This window comes from Bombus affinis, chromosome 10, assembly GCF_024516045.1.
Source record: "Bombus affinis isolate iyBomAffi1 chromosome 10, iyBomAffi1.2, whole genome shotgun sequence".
Classification (NCBI taxonomy): domain Eukaryota; kingdom Metazoa; phylum Arthropoda; class Insecta; order Hymenoptera; family Apidae; genus Bombus; species Bombus affinis.
In genome coordinates, this window is record NC_066353.1 from 2,868,731 (window position 1) to 2,887,661 (window position 18,931).

An 18,931-nucleotide genomic window follows, 5' to 3' on the forward strand; every position below is an offset into this window, starting at 1 on the left:
ATGAAGTGATCGATTGAGGTGACATATTCTACGAGGATCGTTTCATTGAGCTAACAAGTTTATTAGGTAAGATAACTCTTCGTTAGTCAGTTGTTGCGCCAGTGAACGACGCAATTTGAACGTTTGATTGAGTATCTAAGCATTTCGGAATATTATGGATAAAAAATAAAGAAAAGAATAAATTTAAGAGGTTAATCTAGAATTATAGAAGAAATGGAGTAATAAGAATAAATTCGCAAACTTAATGTGGAACTACAAAACAAATAGAATAACGAAAAATCACAGATTTAATATAAAACTACAGAAGAATTGGAATATTTTTAACGACTATTCATGTCACACATTTGTCATTTCATTAATCAAAACTATTATTCATCAAAAATTACACAGTACTGGAGTATCTTTTCAGAAAACCTTCCACAGCATGTCCTCGGAGTACTCATTCTGCAGCGAAGGCGGCTTCGACGAGCTCTCAAGTTCCTCGGATTCCGGTTTTGACGTCAGCTTCGAATCGCCAAAACACGAGGTCCAGTCAGACACCCTGTTTCCACCAGCCAAAGAAGGAAAACGAAAGAAAACCCGAAACACACGGTGCAAGAGTCCCACACAGGTAAGCGGATGTATCTACCATTGCTCAGCCCAACTTCTCTTATCTAAAAGAACGTTCACCCATCGCAAAGAAATCGAGTAAAGAGAATTCTTCAAAAAGCCGGAAGACAAAAAGAGGAGGCTAAATGATCACAAGGAACCATTGATTCGTCCGCAGGTGCTCAGGCTGAAAAGGAACCGTCGAATAAAGGCGAATGATCGAGAGCGGCACAGGATGCACACACTGAACGACGCGTTGGAACGTCTCCGGATGGCGTTGCCGACCTTTCCGGAAGACACGAAGCTCACGAAAATCGAAACCCTCCGTTTCGCCCACAACTATATTTGGGCGCTGTCACAGACGTTGGGGAATTCCGAAGCAGGCGAAATCACAGTGAACGTGGGTAACGTGACGGTCAGTATCAGTGAGAATGGAAACATGATCACCTCCTCGACCGGAAGCTGTGCTGTAGCCGCGCAGAAGCGGCTTGGACCGTCGCATACTGTCTTTCCTTATCCTCAAGAAAGATTCGTGCCCGAATGGCAGGAGTACGATTGTTATAGCGATCAGAGTGTTAGTCCACCGATGCAGTATCAGCAGTGTTATGACCAGAGGATGTATCATGCGCAGCATCAACTTCCTGCGCCGCATCATATGGGACATAATAATATGTATCAGTGTCTTTAGGTAGCTTTTAGCTCGTGGATGTTTTCAAGCACTTTGGTGGGTGATGATGGAAATGATTGTAAGAAAATGAACTTCCATAGTTTTTTCCATTATCGAAGAAGTTTATAAACGATTAGGCGATCGTTTAAAGTGGTTATGATAATGTATAAGAAAAGGTTGACAGTTAGAAGAAATTCATGTGTCAAAAACGACGATTTAAAAGAAGTGTGTACCTAAGGAATTTTATGGACGAATTGAAGGAATTTTCAGGGTCAGTATTTTTGAAGCTTCGAAATGAATTTAGTACTTACGGAATAGATATATCAGTAATCACGAGTCGCATGAGTCATCGCCGCCATTGTACCTTTGTAATGAGCAACGATGCTTCAGAAATTGCATATGTTCAGTGAATTCAGTGCTATACAGTGAGGTTAACAAATCTAGCAAATTGGCAATTACAGAAATTCTAACTAATTAACTACTGATTTGTTAAGTAACGTTTCTGTAAGGAAAAATTTTAAAGTTAAAGTGCTGAGATCTACTTGAACCTTAAGTTTCTATTTGATAATTAATAATCGAAGACCAAAGAATTTTAATCCTCCATGCTTTAGTGAATTTTTTTATACATTCTACAAAGTTCCAATAACAAGTATAATAGGTAAAAGCATGCAGTACAATTTACGAGCAAGGCAAATATATTTTGCTAGTAATTGTATTTTACAGAAACATGCAATCATTGCACGGATGTCGAACAGATGTCGTCCAAGATAAATTCGCGTTAAATAATCGACGTGATTGTAAAAAGAAGTAGGCCAGTGCGCAAGATAATCGTTATTTACTTTGTAAGAGAGCATTCTATTCACAACGAATTATTAGCATTAAGGTCTAATGTTAGGCAAACCGACAATCTCGTCGTTTCTTCGAAAACATATTTATCATTATTTCTTGCCTTATAAACAAAAAAATCAAGGTATTATAATTAGAAACACGTACTAAATATCGCGTTCCTTTTCTTTTCTAGTCATCGATGCTCTTAAGTTGATCTCGAATGCCTGATCTCACCCTTTGTTTCTAGATTATTGTATTAGGCCATCCCATAAGATCGTTTCGCTTTTCGAACGGTTATATATGTTAAGATTGTTTACATACCTTTCAGTTTCATGAAAAAATGTAATCCCCCTCTCGTTGTACAACTTCTTTCCATTTTTCAAGTGCATTGGTCCGTTATCGCCGTATGTTTATAAATCGACACATGAAATGTATACACAAAAGTCGGCACGAACTTATGGGATGACCTAATATTTAAGCATACATTTCCGCTAGTGCTCTTATCGGATCGTGAAATTGCCGATTCAGGGAATATATGTATATTGTACAGAATTTATATCTTATCAATAAATCATATTTTACCTAGACATTTATCCTCTTACTATTTATTTCGTCAACTACCCCAATATGATTTCAACTTAAACTAATTTAATTGCTTAAAATAATTAAAATTGGAATAATTAACTATATATAACATTCCAATGAATTTTGTCCATAAAAAAACTTCAATCAAATATATAATACGATACTACATACAATATTTTAGTAAAAATATCAGTCAAATAGGTAACACAATATACGAATGATCATAGATAAACCACGTTTTCGATTGTCGATAAAGAGATCGTTAAAAGGGAGGAAACGGATCCGCAAACAGAACAGTTACTATTAAGCAGTTATCGTCTTACAAACGAGCATGCTTGAGCCACTTTGCAGGAATGAAGTCCTGTTCAAGAATGAATGAGCACGTGCCAGGGCACGTGTCCTTTGTAGGAATCACTGCAGAGCAGATGTATCACAAGTTGCGCCTGAAATTACGCCTACCCGTCTAATCCGATGGATTACATGACGAACGTGACTTGAAAACATTCGAAATCGGTCAGACGAAAGAAAAAATCAGCCCTAGTAGGTAACCTGTTGTCTCAGCTTTTATCCATAATCTCCCTTTAAATCGCAATTCACGTATCGTATTCGTAATGTCTGAACACATTTAGAAATTAGGGATGAAGAGAAATTTCTATTGCGACGAAAAATTTCATTGGACGCAGAAATCTCACAATTTTCATGCACGAATAAATATTTTCGAGAAAGTGGATTAATCTGATGAAGGGAAGAGTGGAAAAATGTTATTTTTCCATCTCGAATTCAACAGCTCAACGGTTATTGTGATAGCCTCATCCCCTTTGCACTCTAGTTGATCGAACGATCGAATTCGCCTATTTATTTTTCTAACACTTGGCTACTGTGTTCTGAAAATGAAACACCTACCTCTACTTGTTATGGAAATTGTCCTTTCGGAAAGCGATGCTTCTTGCTGATTGATCGATTTCTTTTCCAGTTCATTAATTTTACTATTGTATGATATCTATATGGTATTGAATCACGAAATTTGTTTCTGTTTTTAAATTTAGCAGATTTAACACTGATCTCACTGATATCACTGATGAAGATCTAAATTTAGAAGATAATTTATCACTGATTTAATATTTATCTATATATATTCAATTTTTCAAAGAATATTTGTAATTTATAATATTCATAATTTTCTATCGATTATACCTGCAACATATAATTCTACAGGAAGACGGAGTGATAGAAAAAAATATTTTTGATAGTCGATGCGGTTTCACAACATCCTTTGATCAATAATTTCGTATACAAGGCTTATTTGCAAACAGGCTGCAAGCTGTGACGAATCCGTTAGCACGCTCGATAGTTTCCCCAAATCTCACCAATAATGGTAATGCTTCAATGGAACCATTATGTCCACGACATATAACTGTGTGCACAGCGCAACAGACGGCTAGATTCCGTAAAGGTGTTGGATTTTGGGGGGATTCAATCAGTTTTTGCCGTGGCCTTTGCACCCCGTAACTGCCTCCAACTGTAGGGGTTGCAACGATAGAAAGTAAGAAATTGGAAAAACGACTGATTTATCCTTCACAATTACTCCCATATAACTTGTAATTTTCAATTTTCATACGTACTTAATATTTTTGATATTTTATTAAATGTGAGGAAACATGCTTGTGATTTGTTCTTTTTTATTTATTAATATAATTTGCAAATATTTGTATACGTTCAAACACAGCTCAGCCGAAATATATCCACAATTCTGTTTCTTAAAAGTCAGATTGATCAACTCCGCTTTTTGATAATTTCTTAATTTTATTACACAAATTTATAAATAATGTTCAGTTTTTCAAAAATAAACGGCTTAGTTCCATAAGTTCATTTAATGTAAGAAGATGACAAAATAGAAAATTCTCAGGTAAATTTAAAAGATACATTTTATAACATTATCATATTTTTTATACTTCTTGATTTATGAAGTTGATCAATTACCAACGGTTCAATTATTAAATAACACAAAGAATCGATATATATTCAGAATTGTTTATAAAAACAGAGGACTGCTATACGTAACGAAGCTGGAAACAGCGAGCAAGAGGTCTTGGAACGGAACTTTCAACGAACTGAAACATGCCGCACGCCTGCAGAATCAAACCAAACAATGCAAACGACGAGGTAGCCTCTCAGTACAGTTTAAACAAAGATTCAACGAGGAATTTTTTACAGGCCATAAACGTCGCTGCTGCATTTCGAAGCGCAGTGATTTCGCTTTGATCGACCTTTCGTTGGGTCGTTTCCGACGAGTGCACATATCGATCGCGTTCAGGGCCCTCATTGTGCCGGGGCGCTGGTGTGTACGGTGACATACTGGTGGCTGACAGAGGTGCTCCCCCGTGGAGACCCCGACCAGTCTCGTACAGGGGTACCGTAGCACGAGTACGAAAAGAGGGGGAGACGGGTTTTCCTAATTCATGAAAATTCGTGAAATTACCTTGACCGATCGGTGAACGCTTAATCGAAGATTAATAGGCAGGATCCTTTACGACAACGGAAACTCCCTTCTGATGGAATAATTATCCGACTGCAATGCTTCTCGAAACATAGATATAAATAGGAATAGTCGAAAGTTTGCACGAAAACCTTTGAAAAATCGTAGGTCAGTTTAACCGTGTAATTTCGAGTCTGAAAGAGAGAGAGAGAGAGAGAGGGTGGTCTGAATGTTTCACTGAAGATTGATGATGATATATGTTCTTATAACGCTTTACTTTTGCGATGGATTGAATATTTGAAGTGGTTAATAAATATGAAAACCTTTTTACTTGGTATTAATCACTACGGACATTTATGGAAATCTATATTTTTATAAAGGGAACTAAGAAAATAGAATGATAAAATGCAATTTATTTTACTCTCCAAATTTTCAATATTATAACAAGTACTTTAGTTTGAATATTTTATGTGTTTCTGCGCATTTTAGTTCCCCATAAATGCATAGACATCTGCAATCTGCTTAATACAAATTTTACTAACTGTTCATTACTAATCAAATACTTAATTATTCTATCTATGGTACAAAAAAAAAATTACAAATTTTTATTTGATAATAATCTTAGGATGCATATAACGGAGCACTACTATTCCTACTACGTAGGATATTCCATAGAGAATTACATCTAAATGGAGGAACAAAGACAACGTCGATCAAGAAACAGAACCAATCCCGACCGTATTTATCCTGAAAGACTGTCGACAGATAGCGCAGGGTGTAAAAAGAAGATTCAGACAAGCATCTTTCGGCATCGTATTTCGGCATCTGTTTAGACGTGACGCGTAGGGTAGTGGGCTTTTCACAGCAAGTTGGCATTTGCAGGCCTTTGTGGTAAACCACGAACAATGCCGGTTAGACCACTACGTCATGGGACACACCCCGCGAACACCATCAACGTCTATTCCACTTTCTCTCTTTCTTTTTACATGTTATGTAGTACATGGTAGCTCGCTAAAATATGGAAAGCCTTATTTGATCTGGAGATCGACGCCCCTGGCAAGAATAAATTGAATTAATGAGGACGAGAGTTGATTGTTAAGCTTCCTGCAGAGAGATGATGTTTGTTGAACTGCATTGTTGTAAAGAAAAAGGGAATAATAGTACCGTATTGATAAAATGGGAGTGAAACTATTGTTTCGTTTGTTTTTGTTATTAAGTTTTAATAATTAAATTTGATAATTTATTAAGTGATAGTATAAAGTACATTTTAGTAATTTATTAAATCTAATAGATAAAAGTATTCTTAAATTATCCTTATTTTCTTCGAAACATTGCACGCAATAATTTTCACTATATAGCTTTTATAATTTGAAGGCTTGATATACAATGTAGAATCCTAGATATTTCTTGTTTTCGTATGTGCGAATATTTAAAAACACGCTGAAGAAGATGTTTCGACAAGATATGCAAAAAATTATTGAGGTAAAGGTTCGATAACATTTCGAGTCGTTAATAAGAACTTGACAACAACTGCCGAGAATCTGCACGCCATGGTTTGACTCTAGCGATGGAAATATAGGGGACAGATGTCTACGGGGGGCAGGTGTACCCCAATGTACGCGTGCCAACCAACCCCCCACCGCGCTGCCATTCAAGACTATAATTTACTTGAAGAATGCCCGAGCCAGCCAGGCATTCATCCCGGAATGACGTGGATTACTGGTCCAGGGAGCAACGAGTCCTCCAAAGTCGATCGGGAATCATCGAATGCCGAGCGATTGACGATAACGTTAACGATCCCTTTCCTCACTGTTAAAGAAACCTTCTTTCATGACACGTGGTAGCTACATAACTAATGAACACATAAGTTTTTAACTGTTCAACTTTTTATATTGTCTTTGTACGTTTATAACAGATTTGTATCATAAAACTTTATATGAATTCTATGATAAAATTTTAATTACCTTTCTACATTTTCAAAGCAACTTTGTATGTTTTTTAATAGAAAATTTACACTTTTTCGTTTGCGCTTATATAATAATAATTGTTATAACGTGAGAATCTGTATAAATTCTTCGGTAAAACTTCGATTTTCATGTCTACCTTTTTAGTAGTAAGCTTGTAATTTTTTAACAGTAGAGTTACATTTATACGTTTGCAGTATTAGAATTCTGAAAATCATAATAGGATTTTCTCCGTATTTAATATACTCTCCACTGGCATCATTCATTAATAACGTCAATCGGTCTGACGCTCGGACCAGCTTTTAATCACATGTAAAACCGGGATTAAAATCCGTGTCGAAGGATTGTTGGACAAATCATTGATTTAACGTTATTGTGAAGCATTCGTAACAGCGCGCGTTTTATTGGGCTTGTAGGGAGAGCTTACGCAGGATTATACGCTCGCTGAAAACACATTTGATTGAAGCATTTATCCACGTTCCATCCACATTACTTCAAAGATTGCATACAATTGTTAATGAAAATAATATATTAATTTATATTTAGTAAATAATATAATTTTATAAATATTTTCTATAAATTATATGTATTCATATAGAAAATTTAAATCGCCTAGAAAGAGCTTAAAATTAATTGAAAAAAATGAATCGGAACTATACAATAAAAGATTTTGATTTTCTAGTAATTTTAGAAATTTTTGAGGCAATTAGTAAGAATCATCCGAACAACAGTAAAGGTAACGGTGATGGATATAGAGTTTCATATTGCACGCCTGAATTGGCTAGCTTCATGAATTTGTGGACTAAACGGTTTTCCCTAATTCTTCAAATCGTCCGCAAATAGTAACTCAATATCATGATCGGTGTGCCCTTCAGATTTTGAAATTACCGGCAAATAGTAACTTAATATGGTGAATAAAGGCTCCTCAAGGTGGTTCAATAGGTGAGGAGTAGCCTAATTTCACGGCAGCGTTACTTTCGTGAATGCTCAGGTGATCGATGTGGTCTTAGGTCAGCGGTCAGTTAACCAGCATTGAAGAGCTCTTGTAGACCCTCCGGAATCTTCTTTTAACTTCTATACATGATGAAATACCAATATCTTCTTTTTTATATTTTTTATTCTCTGTATATTATTAGTAATGCAACATTATAGGTTACATAACATCCAATAGAACTTTTTGTCCAAGTTATGAATCTTTAATCTTATGAAAATTATGATTATTATTAAGAGATAATCTCATTTTTATCAACGAGAAAATGTAAAATATACTACAAATGCATACGAATTATAAATTATTAATTTAGTAAATTCTTTGCAAACGTAAATTCTTATTTTCATAAAGATTATTTTATTACTCTTAATAGATCGCATGTTCATTTTTATCAACAAAAATGTAAAACACCAGCCAGGCTCCACTTAAACATATGTAATGTTATTTCAACACTTTACACGGTGCCGGTCCCATAAACAGTCAAGTGGTGCCGTAGCTCGTGCCCTATAGATTCACCATCCTCCTCGCACCCCAAAAATCCCTCGACCTTCCCGATACCCCATTCGGTCTTTCTGTACCCCCGTTCAGTCACTGGCTGGCAGCTCATTAAACACCCACAGCTCCCCTTATCCACCCCTCAGCCTGATTTAACTATTGTTTAGCTTGCATGTGTGCGTCATCACCCACAAGGGGAAAGAACTAGACTCGTGTACGACGCTCGACGAATGTACGGGGTGTAGATGGAATGTTCCACCATCTTGTCAGCGCAGTCTGTCGTATTGGTTGTTTGATTGAGTTTGCAGAACTTGGATTTATTTTGAGATATATTTTTGTCCTCCTTATATATATATCTAAATATATTTAAGAGCATATATATTTAAAAGGTGAATTTATATCGTATATTTGCACTATATTTGCAGGTAATTTTTTCCATTTATGTATGACAGAAATTTTAGGATTTAATATTAGTTTGTAATATTGAAATATAGAAAATGGTTTGCAATGATGATGTTTAGCTCTTTCTTCTTGGAACAATGATAGAATTCGCACTGGTGACCGACTCCTGTTACACCCTACATCTTTTCGTCATAGATGCACGACCACTGACGAAACAAGGTTCACCGACATGTTCACCATCATCGAAGAGATCCAACGAGCCATCTGGCCGTATTATGGTGCTCGATGTACGAATCGCAGTGGTTCTTATTTTTATACAGTCCAACTGGCAGTTCATATCGTATTTTGCAAGTAGCGATGGGATTTCCACCCTTCCGATACTCGGATCAAAATCCGACGTTAAATCCTATTCTTATGATTACACAAGTTTATACACGGAGAATTGATTAAAACAGAAATGACACGAAGCACAATTTTGCAAAATATATTCACTGCTTCTATCATAAATGGGGAAAACTTCTAATAGAAAAAGGATCAGTTCATAGGAAGCTATGAAACAATTACTTGGTTTAGTAAAAACTTGTGTCTTAATTTATATATTTTACCTTTAATGTTTACTTAGATCTGTAAGAATTAATGTATGTTAGATTGATAATACGCTCTGATGGTTACTTTAATATAAATTTGTTTGATAGTTTTAATTCCGTCACTACCCAAAACAATGGATGGAAATGAAGTTCTGTTTGTATCGAAAGAATAGTCTACTAAAGAAATCATCCCTTCAGGGAACAATAACGAGCTTGATTGCCGTCGAATGATCAAGAGAATTTCTTGCATCAATTATCACTTCCTGTCTAAACTATCTAATCCAAGTTCGTGAAACTTTATCTTTCTAAGAAAATGTTCTCGCCTTATTTTATTCTTCTCATACAGTCATAATCCTGAGTTGTCCAGAGTATTTTAAAAACTTTAAATATTTATTCATTAAGCATTACTTAAGATTCCTACAATCTTCAAACCAGGAAGGAAACTGCTAAACCACGAAAAGCAATAAAATTGTCATAAAAAAATATTCGTTCGCCAATCTTCTCCATCATTAGCACTCTTCCGTGACTTCATTTCATTATCTGATCAATTCGAGCAACGGATATTGAGCACCACCGGAAACGCAGAAGTGACGTGTTCCGATTGCGAGTACACTGGCGTGTGTTTTGATTGTGATCATGTGCCTTCGTCCCCACCGCGATTTCACCCCTTTTCCCTCGACACCCTCCGTAGACTACGGCCCTGCGCTACATTACTATTTCATAATAATCGCAGCGTATACGACCCGATAATCTATACCCAGGTTCGTCGAACAAGCCGCACTAGCTGCAGCTAAATCGCGACTTGACTTTGGTGTTAAAAATTTCTTTGCCACCAGTTGTACATTACATCTTTTTCTCTGTCATGAAATTATATTATTTTTGAATAAAAGCAAATTAATTTCGTGTTTTTCTTTCTTCCACTGAAATATTTGAAAATTACACGAGTAAATATAATTCTGATGATTAATAAAATAACTGTGATTAATTTTCTTTTAATGTGGTAACACGAGATAATAGTCGACTGCCAGACACATTATTTGAGGATAATTACCGCACTTAATCATCCATTAACGAGTTGAGGCTTCAGTTTCAACGCTTAGCAATCTCTAAAAGCGTACAAATATGGCACCGCTATCCATTCTCATTAAGTATTATATTAACTATTATACATAGTCTTTTAAATCTGAAACATTTGTAAAAAGTCAGAGTTTTTAAAGTCTACTTTATTTCATATAGATATGCACAATTGAAGACTTCAGGAAAATGTATAACATGTAACATTTTTTACAGCGAGACGGTTTTAAGATTCAGTAAGTTGTACAATTAGTCCCAGTTATCAGAATCGTTCTTTTATTTGATTTTTTGGACTATTTATCTCTTCATAAGTTTAAAAATATTGTTTGTAAGAATATTAAAGTATTATTTGTTTTAACATATCTATGGTTTCCACAAAATTTTGTCAACTATATCTTTCACTTTAACAGATTCTTTTCATATTTAGCTCTTCTATATTCAGATATTCTGTTTTTGCCATGAAGTGACGTTAAGAAAATCAATAAAAATGTACTTATTAGGATTTTTCTCTGTAATCTTCAATTATGATTTATTGTATAGAGTATAGAAAGTATGAATACCATGTAAAGAGGGAAAAAGGATGAAAAGGTGTTCGATATTATCGAACCCTTTTCCCACTAACGAGAACGTAACGGGAGCCCTATAAATCCCAACCGCGATTTCCTGTTTCCCTTGGGTGCCCATTCAACGAAATTCCGTTATCCGGACGCGAGCGGCTCTCTCTACTCAAAATTCGTTGTAAAAAACTAACTCTATGAAATGGAATTAGGAAGTTCACTCTCGAGAATCTCACGCTCAGAATACATCTCTCGCACGATGGATCAAAGAATAGTTTGAAATCGAAAAGAATCGATATATGCGGTTTGGTTACTATGACGTCTTGTTTATGATTGAAAAATTGGGGGAAAATCGTAAAAATCGGCTAAAAGTAATATTCTTGAAGAGTCAAAAGCGCGAAAATCCGTCGTTCGCGGTTTGCCTGTGATGTTTGCCGCGAAGTGGTGAATTTCAAAGACGCCGACTGGTTCCTCAAGGGTAGCATACCGCAAGAAACGACCGTGAAATGGGCACACGCTTCACCAGGATTTCAGTGTGGCCTCCAATGCGGGGTGGTCCCGAAAAATTTTATGGAAAAATATGAAATTACCGAAAGTGGCGGTGTGTGAGAACGTAGAAGTTCGTGTGAAAATGGCGATGAGAATGCTAAGCAGTAGTTGTTGATATTAGAGATTTTAATAAATTTTGATACATTACAAAATTGATACATTTGTTAGTAACTTAAGATTTGAAATCGTGAATCATCGGTTGGAAAACTATAAAATATCTTATATCTTATATTTCAGGAATTTTGAAAGCTTTACAATTACGTAGAAACCTCTACTTATAAAGAAGAATAAATAATACATAAAAAGTCGTACGTAGAAAATTAAAAATCTATATATATGAGATTACTAGAAAAGTTTTAAACACGCATGAAAAATTATCCGTACATAAAAATGCAAGTGTAATCAGAAAAAACCTTCTAAAAATTGAAGCAGATGAATTCCAAAAATTAATAGTAGTTTGATGTATCTCGGAATTCAAGTGAATTATCGACGCAGAAGTGGAACGAACGCAAAAAGAGATCTCGCACCTGGCAGCTTTTTTACCGCGTCCGGAAACGATTGGAAGTTTAATAAGTCGAAGGATATTTTTAAAAGCTTGCTTCCGCAGGGTAAACATAAAAAACAACCCGGAAAATGATTTTCTGGTCGATAGTGTTACAACTGTAGCGATCGGGCATGTATGTCTTCCGGCGGTAACGAGAACGAGGGATGAACAAGGGAAGTCAGAATAGCGTGGTTAGTCGCGACTAGTGTGGCGAATCAATTTTAATGCAACGAAAAACGTGACTTTGGGGTACGTGCTACCTTTATGGACCACCGCTTGTGTAATTTCAAGGTATTTAACGATACTAACGAGGACAGCACCCCCGAATTTCTCTTCGTGAAATGTCATAAAATTTCTGGATTATGGGAGCTATTCTTGTTCCCTAAATTGAGATCTCTGAATGCTGACTGATAAAGCCTCTTAATCCTTTTGAATTCCTAGAATTTGTAAAAATTCGTAATTTAAGAATATCGTTGAGATAAAAATGATTAAGAATTGTATAATAAAAGCTCCATGATATTTCATAAGAAATTATAGTAAATTTTGTCTTCCATAAATCGTTTCTAAAATTATTAAGAATTAGAGAATAAAAGCTTCATTCTATTTCACAATAAACTCTAACCATTTCGTTTTCCATGGCTTTCAAATTTATTTAGATTTTATCCTTACCAATTATTAGGTCAAACTCAAACTTCCTTCGAATTAAACAAACCACGAAGCATCCGAGGGTATCATATCACGCCCAACCCCAGTTGACGGTCCTTTCCAGCCAATCAACCTTATCCGCACTTTAGCGTTTCGAGTTATCGCCACGTGCCGGCCACGCGACTCAAAACGCATCCCTCTTGCACGCCGACACGTGCGCATTTTGCTCGTCGTAGTCGTTGATTCGAGGACGGATTATTCACAGATAACACCTCGGTAAAAAAAGGCGGAAGAATAATAACGACAGAATGGTAATTCTGTCATTTGTGTTTAAAGTGACGCGTGTCGTCTTGAGTGCTCCTTGAAAGGTTCTGAAAAAGCGTGCACATGGACGTGCATATACCCACTTCTTGTTAAGTCTGCAGAATAATATATTTTGATAAAAAAGAATATTAGTAAGCACATAGAGTTTATGATAAAAGAAATAATGAAAATTCTAAGATCTATAGATGGTACATTTGAATAGATGCAAATATTGCAAAACAAAAATACACTTTGAAAAGAAGTATTAAACATTATAATTCATAATAATAACATTATAATTTCATTGATACAAAGATAGAAGATTGTTTTGTTGAAACCACCAATTGATCTTCTTCCCTCAATTTGTAGGATATCGCGAATTAACGTGGTGTGTAATAACGGTCACGTGTACGTTCTGGTCGGCACGTGATCAGGAAGACCGAGATGCGACTAAATGCCACAGCCACGTGCATTTATCACTGGGTAGCACTGCTGAGAAATTGATAGCGGGAAACTTCACACCGGGGTGCACGTGTTCACCTACCATCGTGTAAAAGTTATGCGTAATTGAGATATCATAGCTGGTTTCCCACTGACAAGGGAATCCCAGTTTATTCGAATCAAGTTTGAAGACCGATTATAAACCTCTATCTTTACATTTAAATTCTATTCAATATTAGCGATACTATTAATATTATAATAATGTTAGTAAATTATTATTATTTTAACTATAACATACTATAGTTTACAAATTATTTAATTTCTTTTAATTAAAATTTTTCACAAATTTAAAATTCTGAAAATTTAACATACCTCTAGCGCTATTAATATTATAATAAGAGTAAGTGTATTATTATTATTTTATAACGTACAACAGTTTTGAAGATATTTAATGATAATTTTATACATGATTGAAATTATATGTTTCTTCGATATTGTTAACTTGAAAGGATGTAATCACTCTGTTTGTTAATCCCAGACTGAACACTGACGAATCTATCATGGCTATGGTTTTAAGCTATGACACGTGTCAATGGAACGATGTGGAAATATAAGCGTAATTGAGATATAAAAGGCGGTTCCCGACCAGTGAGAAATTCTTCGCTAATTCGAATGCTTGCACCCTGCTCCAACACGTGCCTTCAACGCGTGCGAATCTTTCCGCAGCACGTGCTATGCTAGTAACGCTAGATTCGTTTTGATGCATCGAATTTATTATGTACCGCGTGACTTGAATATTTAAGCATCTTAGTAGAATATCCTTAACTAAACCAAATTTGCTAGCATATAATATTTTGAAAGTTATCATATAACGATTATGAAGATTCTCTGAAAATATAGAACATGGAGATTTTTTGAAAACATGGAACATGGGGATGCAATAGAGAAAGGTACGTGACGAATGTTTTTGACGGTATGAATCTGTAGAATTTTACAAAAATCTGCGTATAATATTTATGTGCGGCTAAAAGAAAATATTTTAATATAACATAGCTGCAAAGATATAATATTTTAAAATTGAATTAAATTTTAACGAGATTAATTGACGTATTTCGAATTAAAAATTTTTTTCCCTATAAAATACGAAATACATGACTTATATCCTTCCCTTGTGATCTTCGTATTTGACCTGCTTCTGCTATTGTGTGCATATTTGTGTGAATACTGAGAACTAAGTACAACGATAATATCGAGAAGAAATAAAACGAACGCGCATAAGAAGCGCCTGAGGATGTTTAACCTGGCTTACATGTCGGTAAATGTTTGACCCACGTGAAGTGCTCGTGGCAGTTTACGGAGGGTTTCAATTAAGACGCGCGCAACGGAGAAATAAAATTATTTGATGCCAACGAACCAGTGGACAGCCAGAAATCAAAGGGGTTGTGTACTTTATACGCTTGAACGTTTGTGTACACGATATAAGCCAGTAAACACACATACTCTATACATTAATGAAAACAATGAAAATACGATAAAACAGAACTGAGTTTTTTATTACAATTAATCCATTTATTAGCTAAATTGATCAACTTTATTGATATTAATCGTTTGATTTTTGAAGGATTAAACATAGTTTCTTTGTGACAATAGAAATGATAAAATTATCACGGAACAAAATAAAGGAGTTTGTGCATTATAAAAATATATAAAAGTCGAACTTTAGTAAACATCGTCGAGATGAATCGTTTGATTTCTGAGAAGTTAAACACTAATCATATAATATTAGGATCGGGACATTTTCAAGGAATGAAACAGTTTGGTTTCTGAGTACCTCAATTGTCTGTTATCTCTTACAAGACATAAAGGTATTAAATCTAAGAGTAATTATCTCGGTGATAACAGCAATAAAATCGCGATAGAACAAAAAAACTACTATTTATGGAGCTCAATTTGGGGTGATCGTGCACACCCGCGCTGAAATCCGCTCGAGATAACGAATCTCGCATGTTGCTACAAACGAATTCATGCCCTTCGACCGACAATAAACTGCATTATCTTGGATCCAGGCCACTCGATGCACCCCAGCAACATCAAAGGGAAGAATTTGATCAAGGGAGACGATCGATAACACGATAGCCCTGAATGCTCCACTTCGTGTGTAATTCTACGCTCATCTAGAAACATTTTATTCTTCGTTCCTTTGATGCGGCATCATATTTGCTACGTGGACACAATTTTTTTTTTCATGAACGTTGATTCGATTTGTACGTGACAAGCTTTATTTATGGAAACTTCATAACGAAAGAAATTCGTCATCGTTTCATGGGCGATCTGAATAGCTTACAGAAAAATAAATATAATTTATTTGCAAAGGATTCTTTCGAAATGTTATATATTGACAATTGATCAATAATGATTTTCCCCTTAAATTCCGTTTCTGTCAAGTTTTCTATTTCGATTTTATAGAACTCCGACAGTAACAACTTTCATTATGATAGATTTGGCTTTCAGAAAGAGCCATTTTTTTTATGGAATAACTCATTAAAAATATTCTCTTTCTAAATATAATAATATTCTAACTAAAAATTAAAAATAGTATTAAATTACTATTAAAATACCCATCATGCCATTAGAAATTAAAATTAACCAGTTGTTTCCTTATAAAATCGCCTTGACAATTGCAAACTTTTGTAATCGCCAGGGTTTCAGGGTTTCAAAAGGATACATTGAGGTAGATCGAAAGAGAAACAAAAAGGCCACATTAGAAACTGCTCCGAATCTCGTCTGGATCGAATAATCAGATACCTTCCTGCCGGTATATACCAGGTGAGCCAGTTGAAGCGAATAACGCCTTTTGACGTTAACACCAGACCTCTTGTATGTGCGGCCACCATAAACACAGTCGGCGTACAACGGCAGATTTTAATCTCCCGTTCGAGTTCCTGGTTACCGAGAGCCATTACCATTATGTTTGCACTCTGACTATCACTCTATTGTCTCTCTTATCTAATGGAACATCGACAGAATTGCTGTCGTGACAACGGATTTGTTAACTTTGCATGGCCACTGTTTCGATTCCTTGAGTTGCATTCGTCTATGTTGGTCAATTCTTTGATATTTTTAGAATAGGATATTTATAAAAAAGGAAGTTTAGTTAGTTGTTTTTCAATTGAAGAGATTATGGGAAGTAATCAGGATAAACTAACCAAGATAGGTATGTCATGTGTTCAGTTAATTTATAAGATAAATGATCTTGTTAAAAGGTAAACAATGATTGTGGGATGCAAGAGGTGAAAAAAGAAGAAGGATGAAAAATAGTATGGCTATGTTAGAAACGGTTCGTACACAGAAATTATCGCAGATGTCTACTAAGCGGGTCTAGGTACTTAAAAACGAAGTGGACCGGTTTGGCCCGGCGGCTGGGCAAAAGTAGTACAGTTGCCATTTGTGGTAAAATAATATCGAGGATAAAAAAAAGGCTGCACGCGCCATTGACCTTCTATGAACGTTACATCGGAACGATTGTACGGTTAAAGTAGAGGGTGGCAAGTCTGTCGAGCCAGTGTACACAAATAAACAGACAGAGGGAAATTATTTTTAGGGGAACTCGTTAAAAGTACTGTCGTATCTTTTAGCTTCTCCAACACAGAATCAAACTATGTACGTATGAGCCTCTTGGAAGACGAATTTATCAACTCCACTTTTTATCAATTTCTTAGTTTCATTACGTAAATACACGATTAATATTCAATTCTCACAAAACAAATGACTTACTGCTATGAAATACATCGTAAAAATATGACATAAACAATCAAAGACAAATGTAAAGAAACGGTTCGTAACATCATCATAATTTTGTACTTTCTAATTTATGGTATTGATCAATATGGCTTCTGAACAACTCATATTTCGATTGTTTATTGATTTTCATTTCTTGATTGAACGAGAAAGAAATAAAATTGAACACAAAGCTGCTTTTAATAACTCGTAACAAATAGAGAAAGAATTAATCTTTATTAAAGTTTGTTTAAGCTACAGATATACTGCAACATTCTTTCTAATCTTACGAAAGATTCAGTTGATTCCTTTTCTATTAATAAAAGAGATAACGTTCAGATTACTCGACTCGCATCGTATCGCTTGGTTTCTAAAGAGATAATGATCGTTCCTAGGAGGGAAACGTAGAATATAATACTCGAAGATTCCCTAGGGACAAGAGAGGATGGTTCTTCGCCAACTATTCGAACAAAAGAATCTCTCAGCAGGGTATTCCCTAGAAACTGGTATGTGATTCGCAGATCGATCAGCTACGGTCTTCCAATGTAACAGATCAATGAAAATAATTCTAACGAACTGCATCAAAGTTTTATGGAATCTCGATTGGCTGTCAAACTCTAATCAAATAAAGCATAGACTTTCCTTCCCCTCGTTCTATTTTTGAACCATGCTTTCTTAAATCCATAGAAATCTACTTACATACGTGATATCTATTCTCGACGAGTATTGTATTTATGAAAATTAAAGAGGCTACTGCAATAAGTAAGCACCCCTCTGTAAATACAGGAAACCAGTTCAAAATTAAGTCGGCTTTCGAAACGTACTATAAATTCATAGTTAAATAATATTTTCCTAATGATAAACTTTTACACTTTTGGAAATTTTAGCTTTATTTCTCTTCCAATAAATAGAATTTAAATATTCCAGCTATCGCCTTATTTCAACGAACTCTTCAATTCTAGGCATGTTTCAAGGCGTAGAAAATGAATCATACGAGTGACAACATGATGGACACCCAGTCGAACACGCACCGGTACCTGTATCCCTTGCGTTTTGTCACCCCAGAATCGTCTTTCCGGATGAACGCCTCGCAAAAATGAAAATCGTTCGCATGTGATGATGCGAGTATCAGTCAGCCCTCTTTCGAGATCATAAACTATCGAAACGAGAAATGCTAATGAGCTTCTAATAGTTTTAATTCCATCCAGCACCCCACATGGATTTTACAGCAAACTTAAAAAAGAAAAAGACGGTTAAACCTCGTGCACGTTTTCTAGTTATGCAAGTAACAAAAAGAGGATTTTCACGGGGAACGTTTTTAGTGCTTTTTTTGTACCGAATTTCGTTCACGAAACACTTGCTCCAGGATTGTCTGTTTTTTTTTAGGAAAGCGAAAAAAAGCGTGTATTCTTTTACAATCGTTTCTTGACCAGCTGCAGGAAGAAATGAGTTTGTTTC

General features: G+C 35.4%; 1 protein-coding gene across 1 annotated transcript; it reads left to right on the forward strand.

Annotated features, from left to right (window-relative positions):
- Window positions 1-286: 286 nt before the first annotated feature.
- On the forward strand, window positions 287-2,574 carry LOC126921479 (neurogenin-1). The gene is made up of 2 exons (XM_050733142.1): window positions 287-610; window positions 767-2,574. Exons 1-2 carry the CDS (start codon window positions 425-427, stop codon window positions 1,274-1,276), a joined length of 696 nt encoding a protein of 231 aa, XP_050589099.1. The 5' UTR covers window positions 287-424; the 3' UTR covers window positions 1,277-2,574.
- The last annotated feature ends 16,357 nt before the right edge of the window (window positions 2,575-18,931 follow it).

What these genes read in the sequence shown, in the direction of transcription:
- LOC126921479 (XM_050733142.1), top strand. Translation starts at nt 425, where the DNA reads ATGTCCTCGGAGTACTCATTCTGCAGCGAAGGCGGCTTCGACGAGCTC. An exon ending in GGTGCAAGAGTCCCACACAG is followed by an intron (nt 611 to 766) that starts GTAAGCGGATGT and finishes ATTCGTCCGCAG; the next exon opens with GTGCTCAGGCTGAAAAGGAA.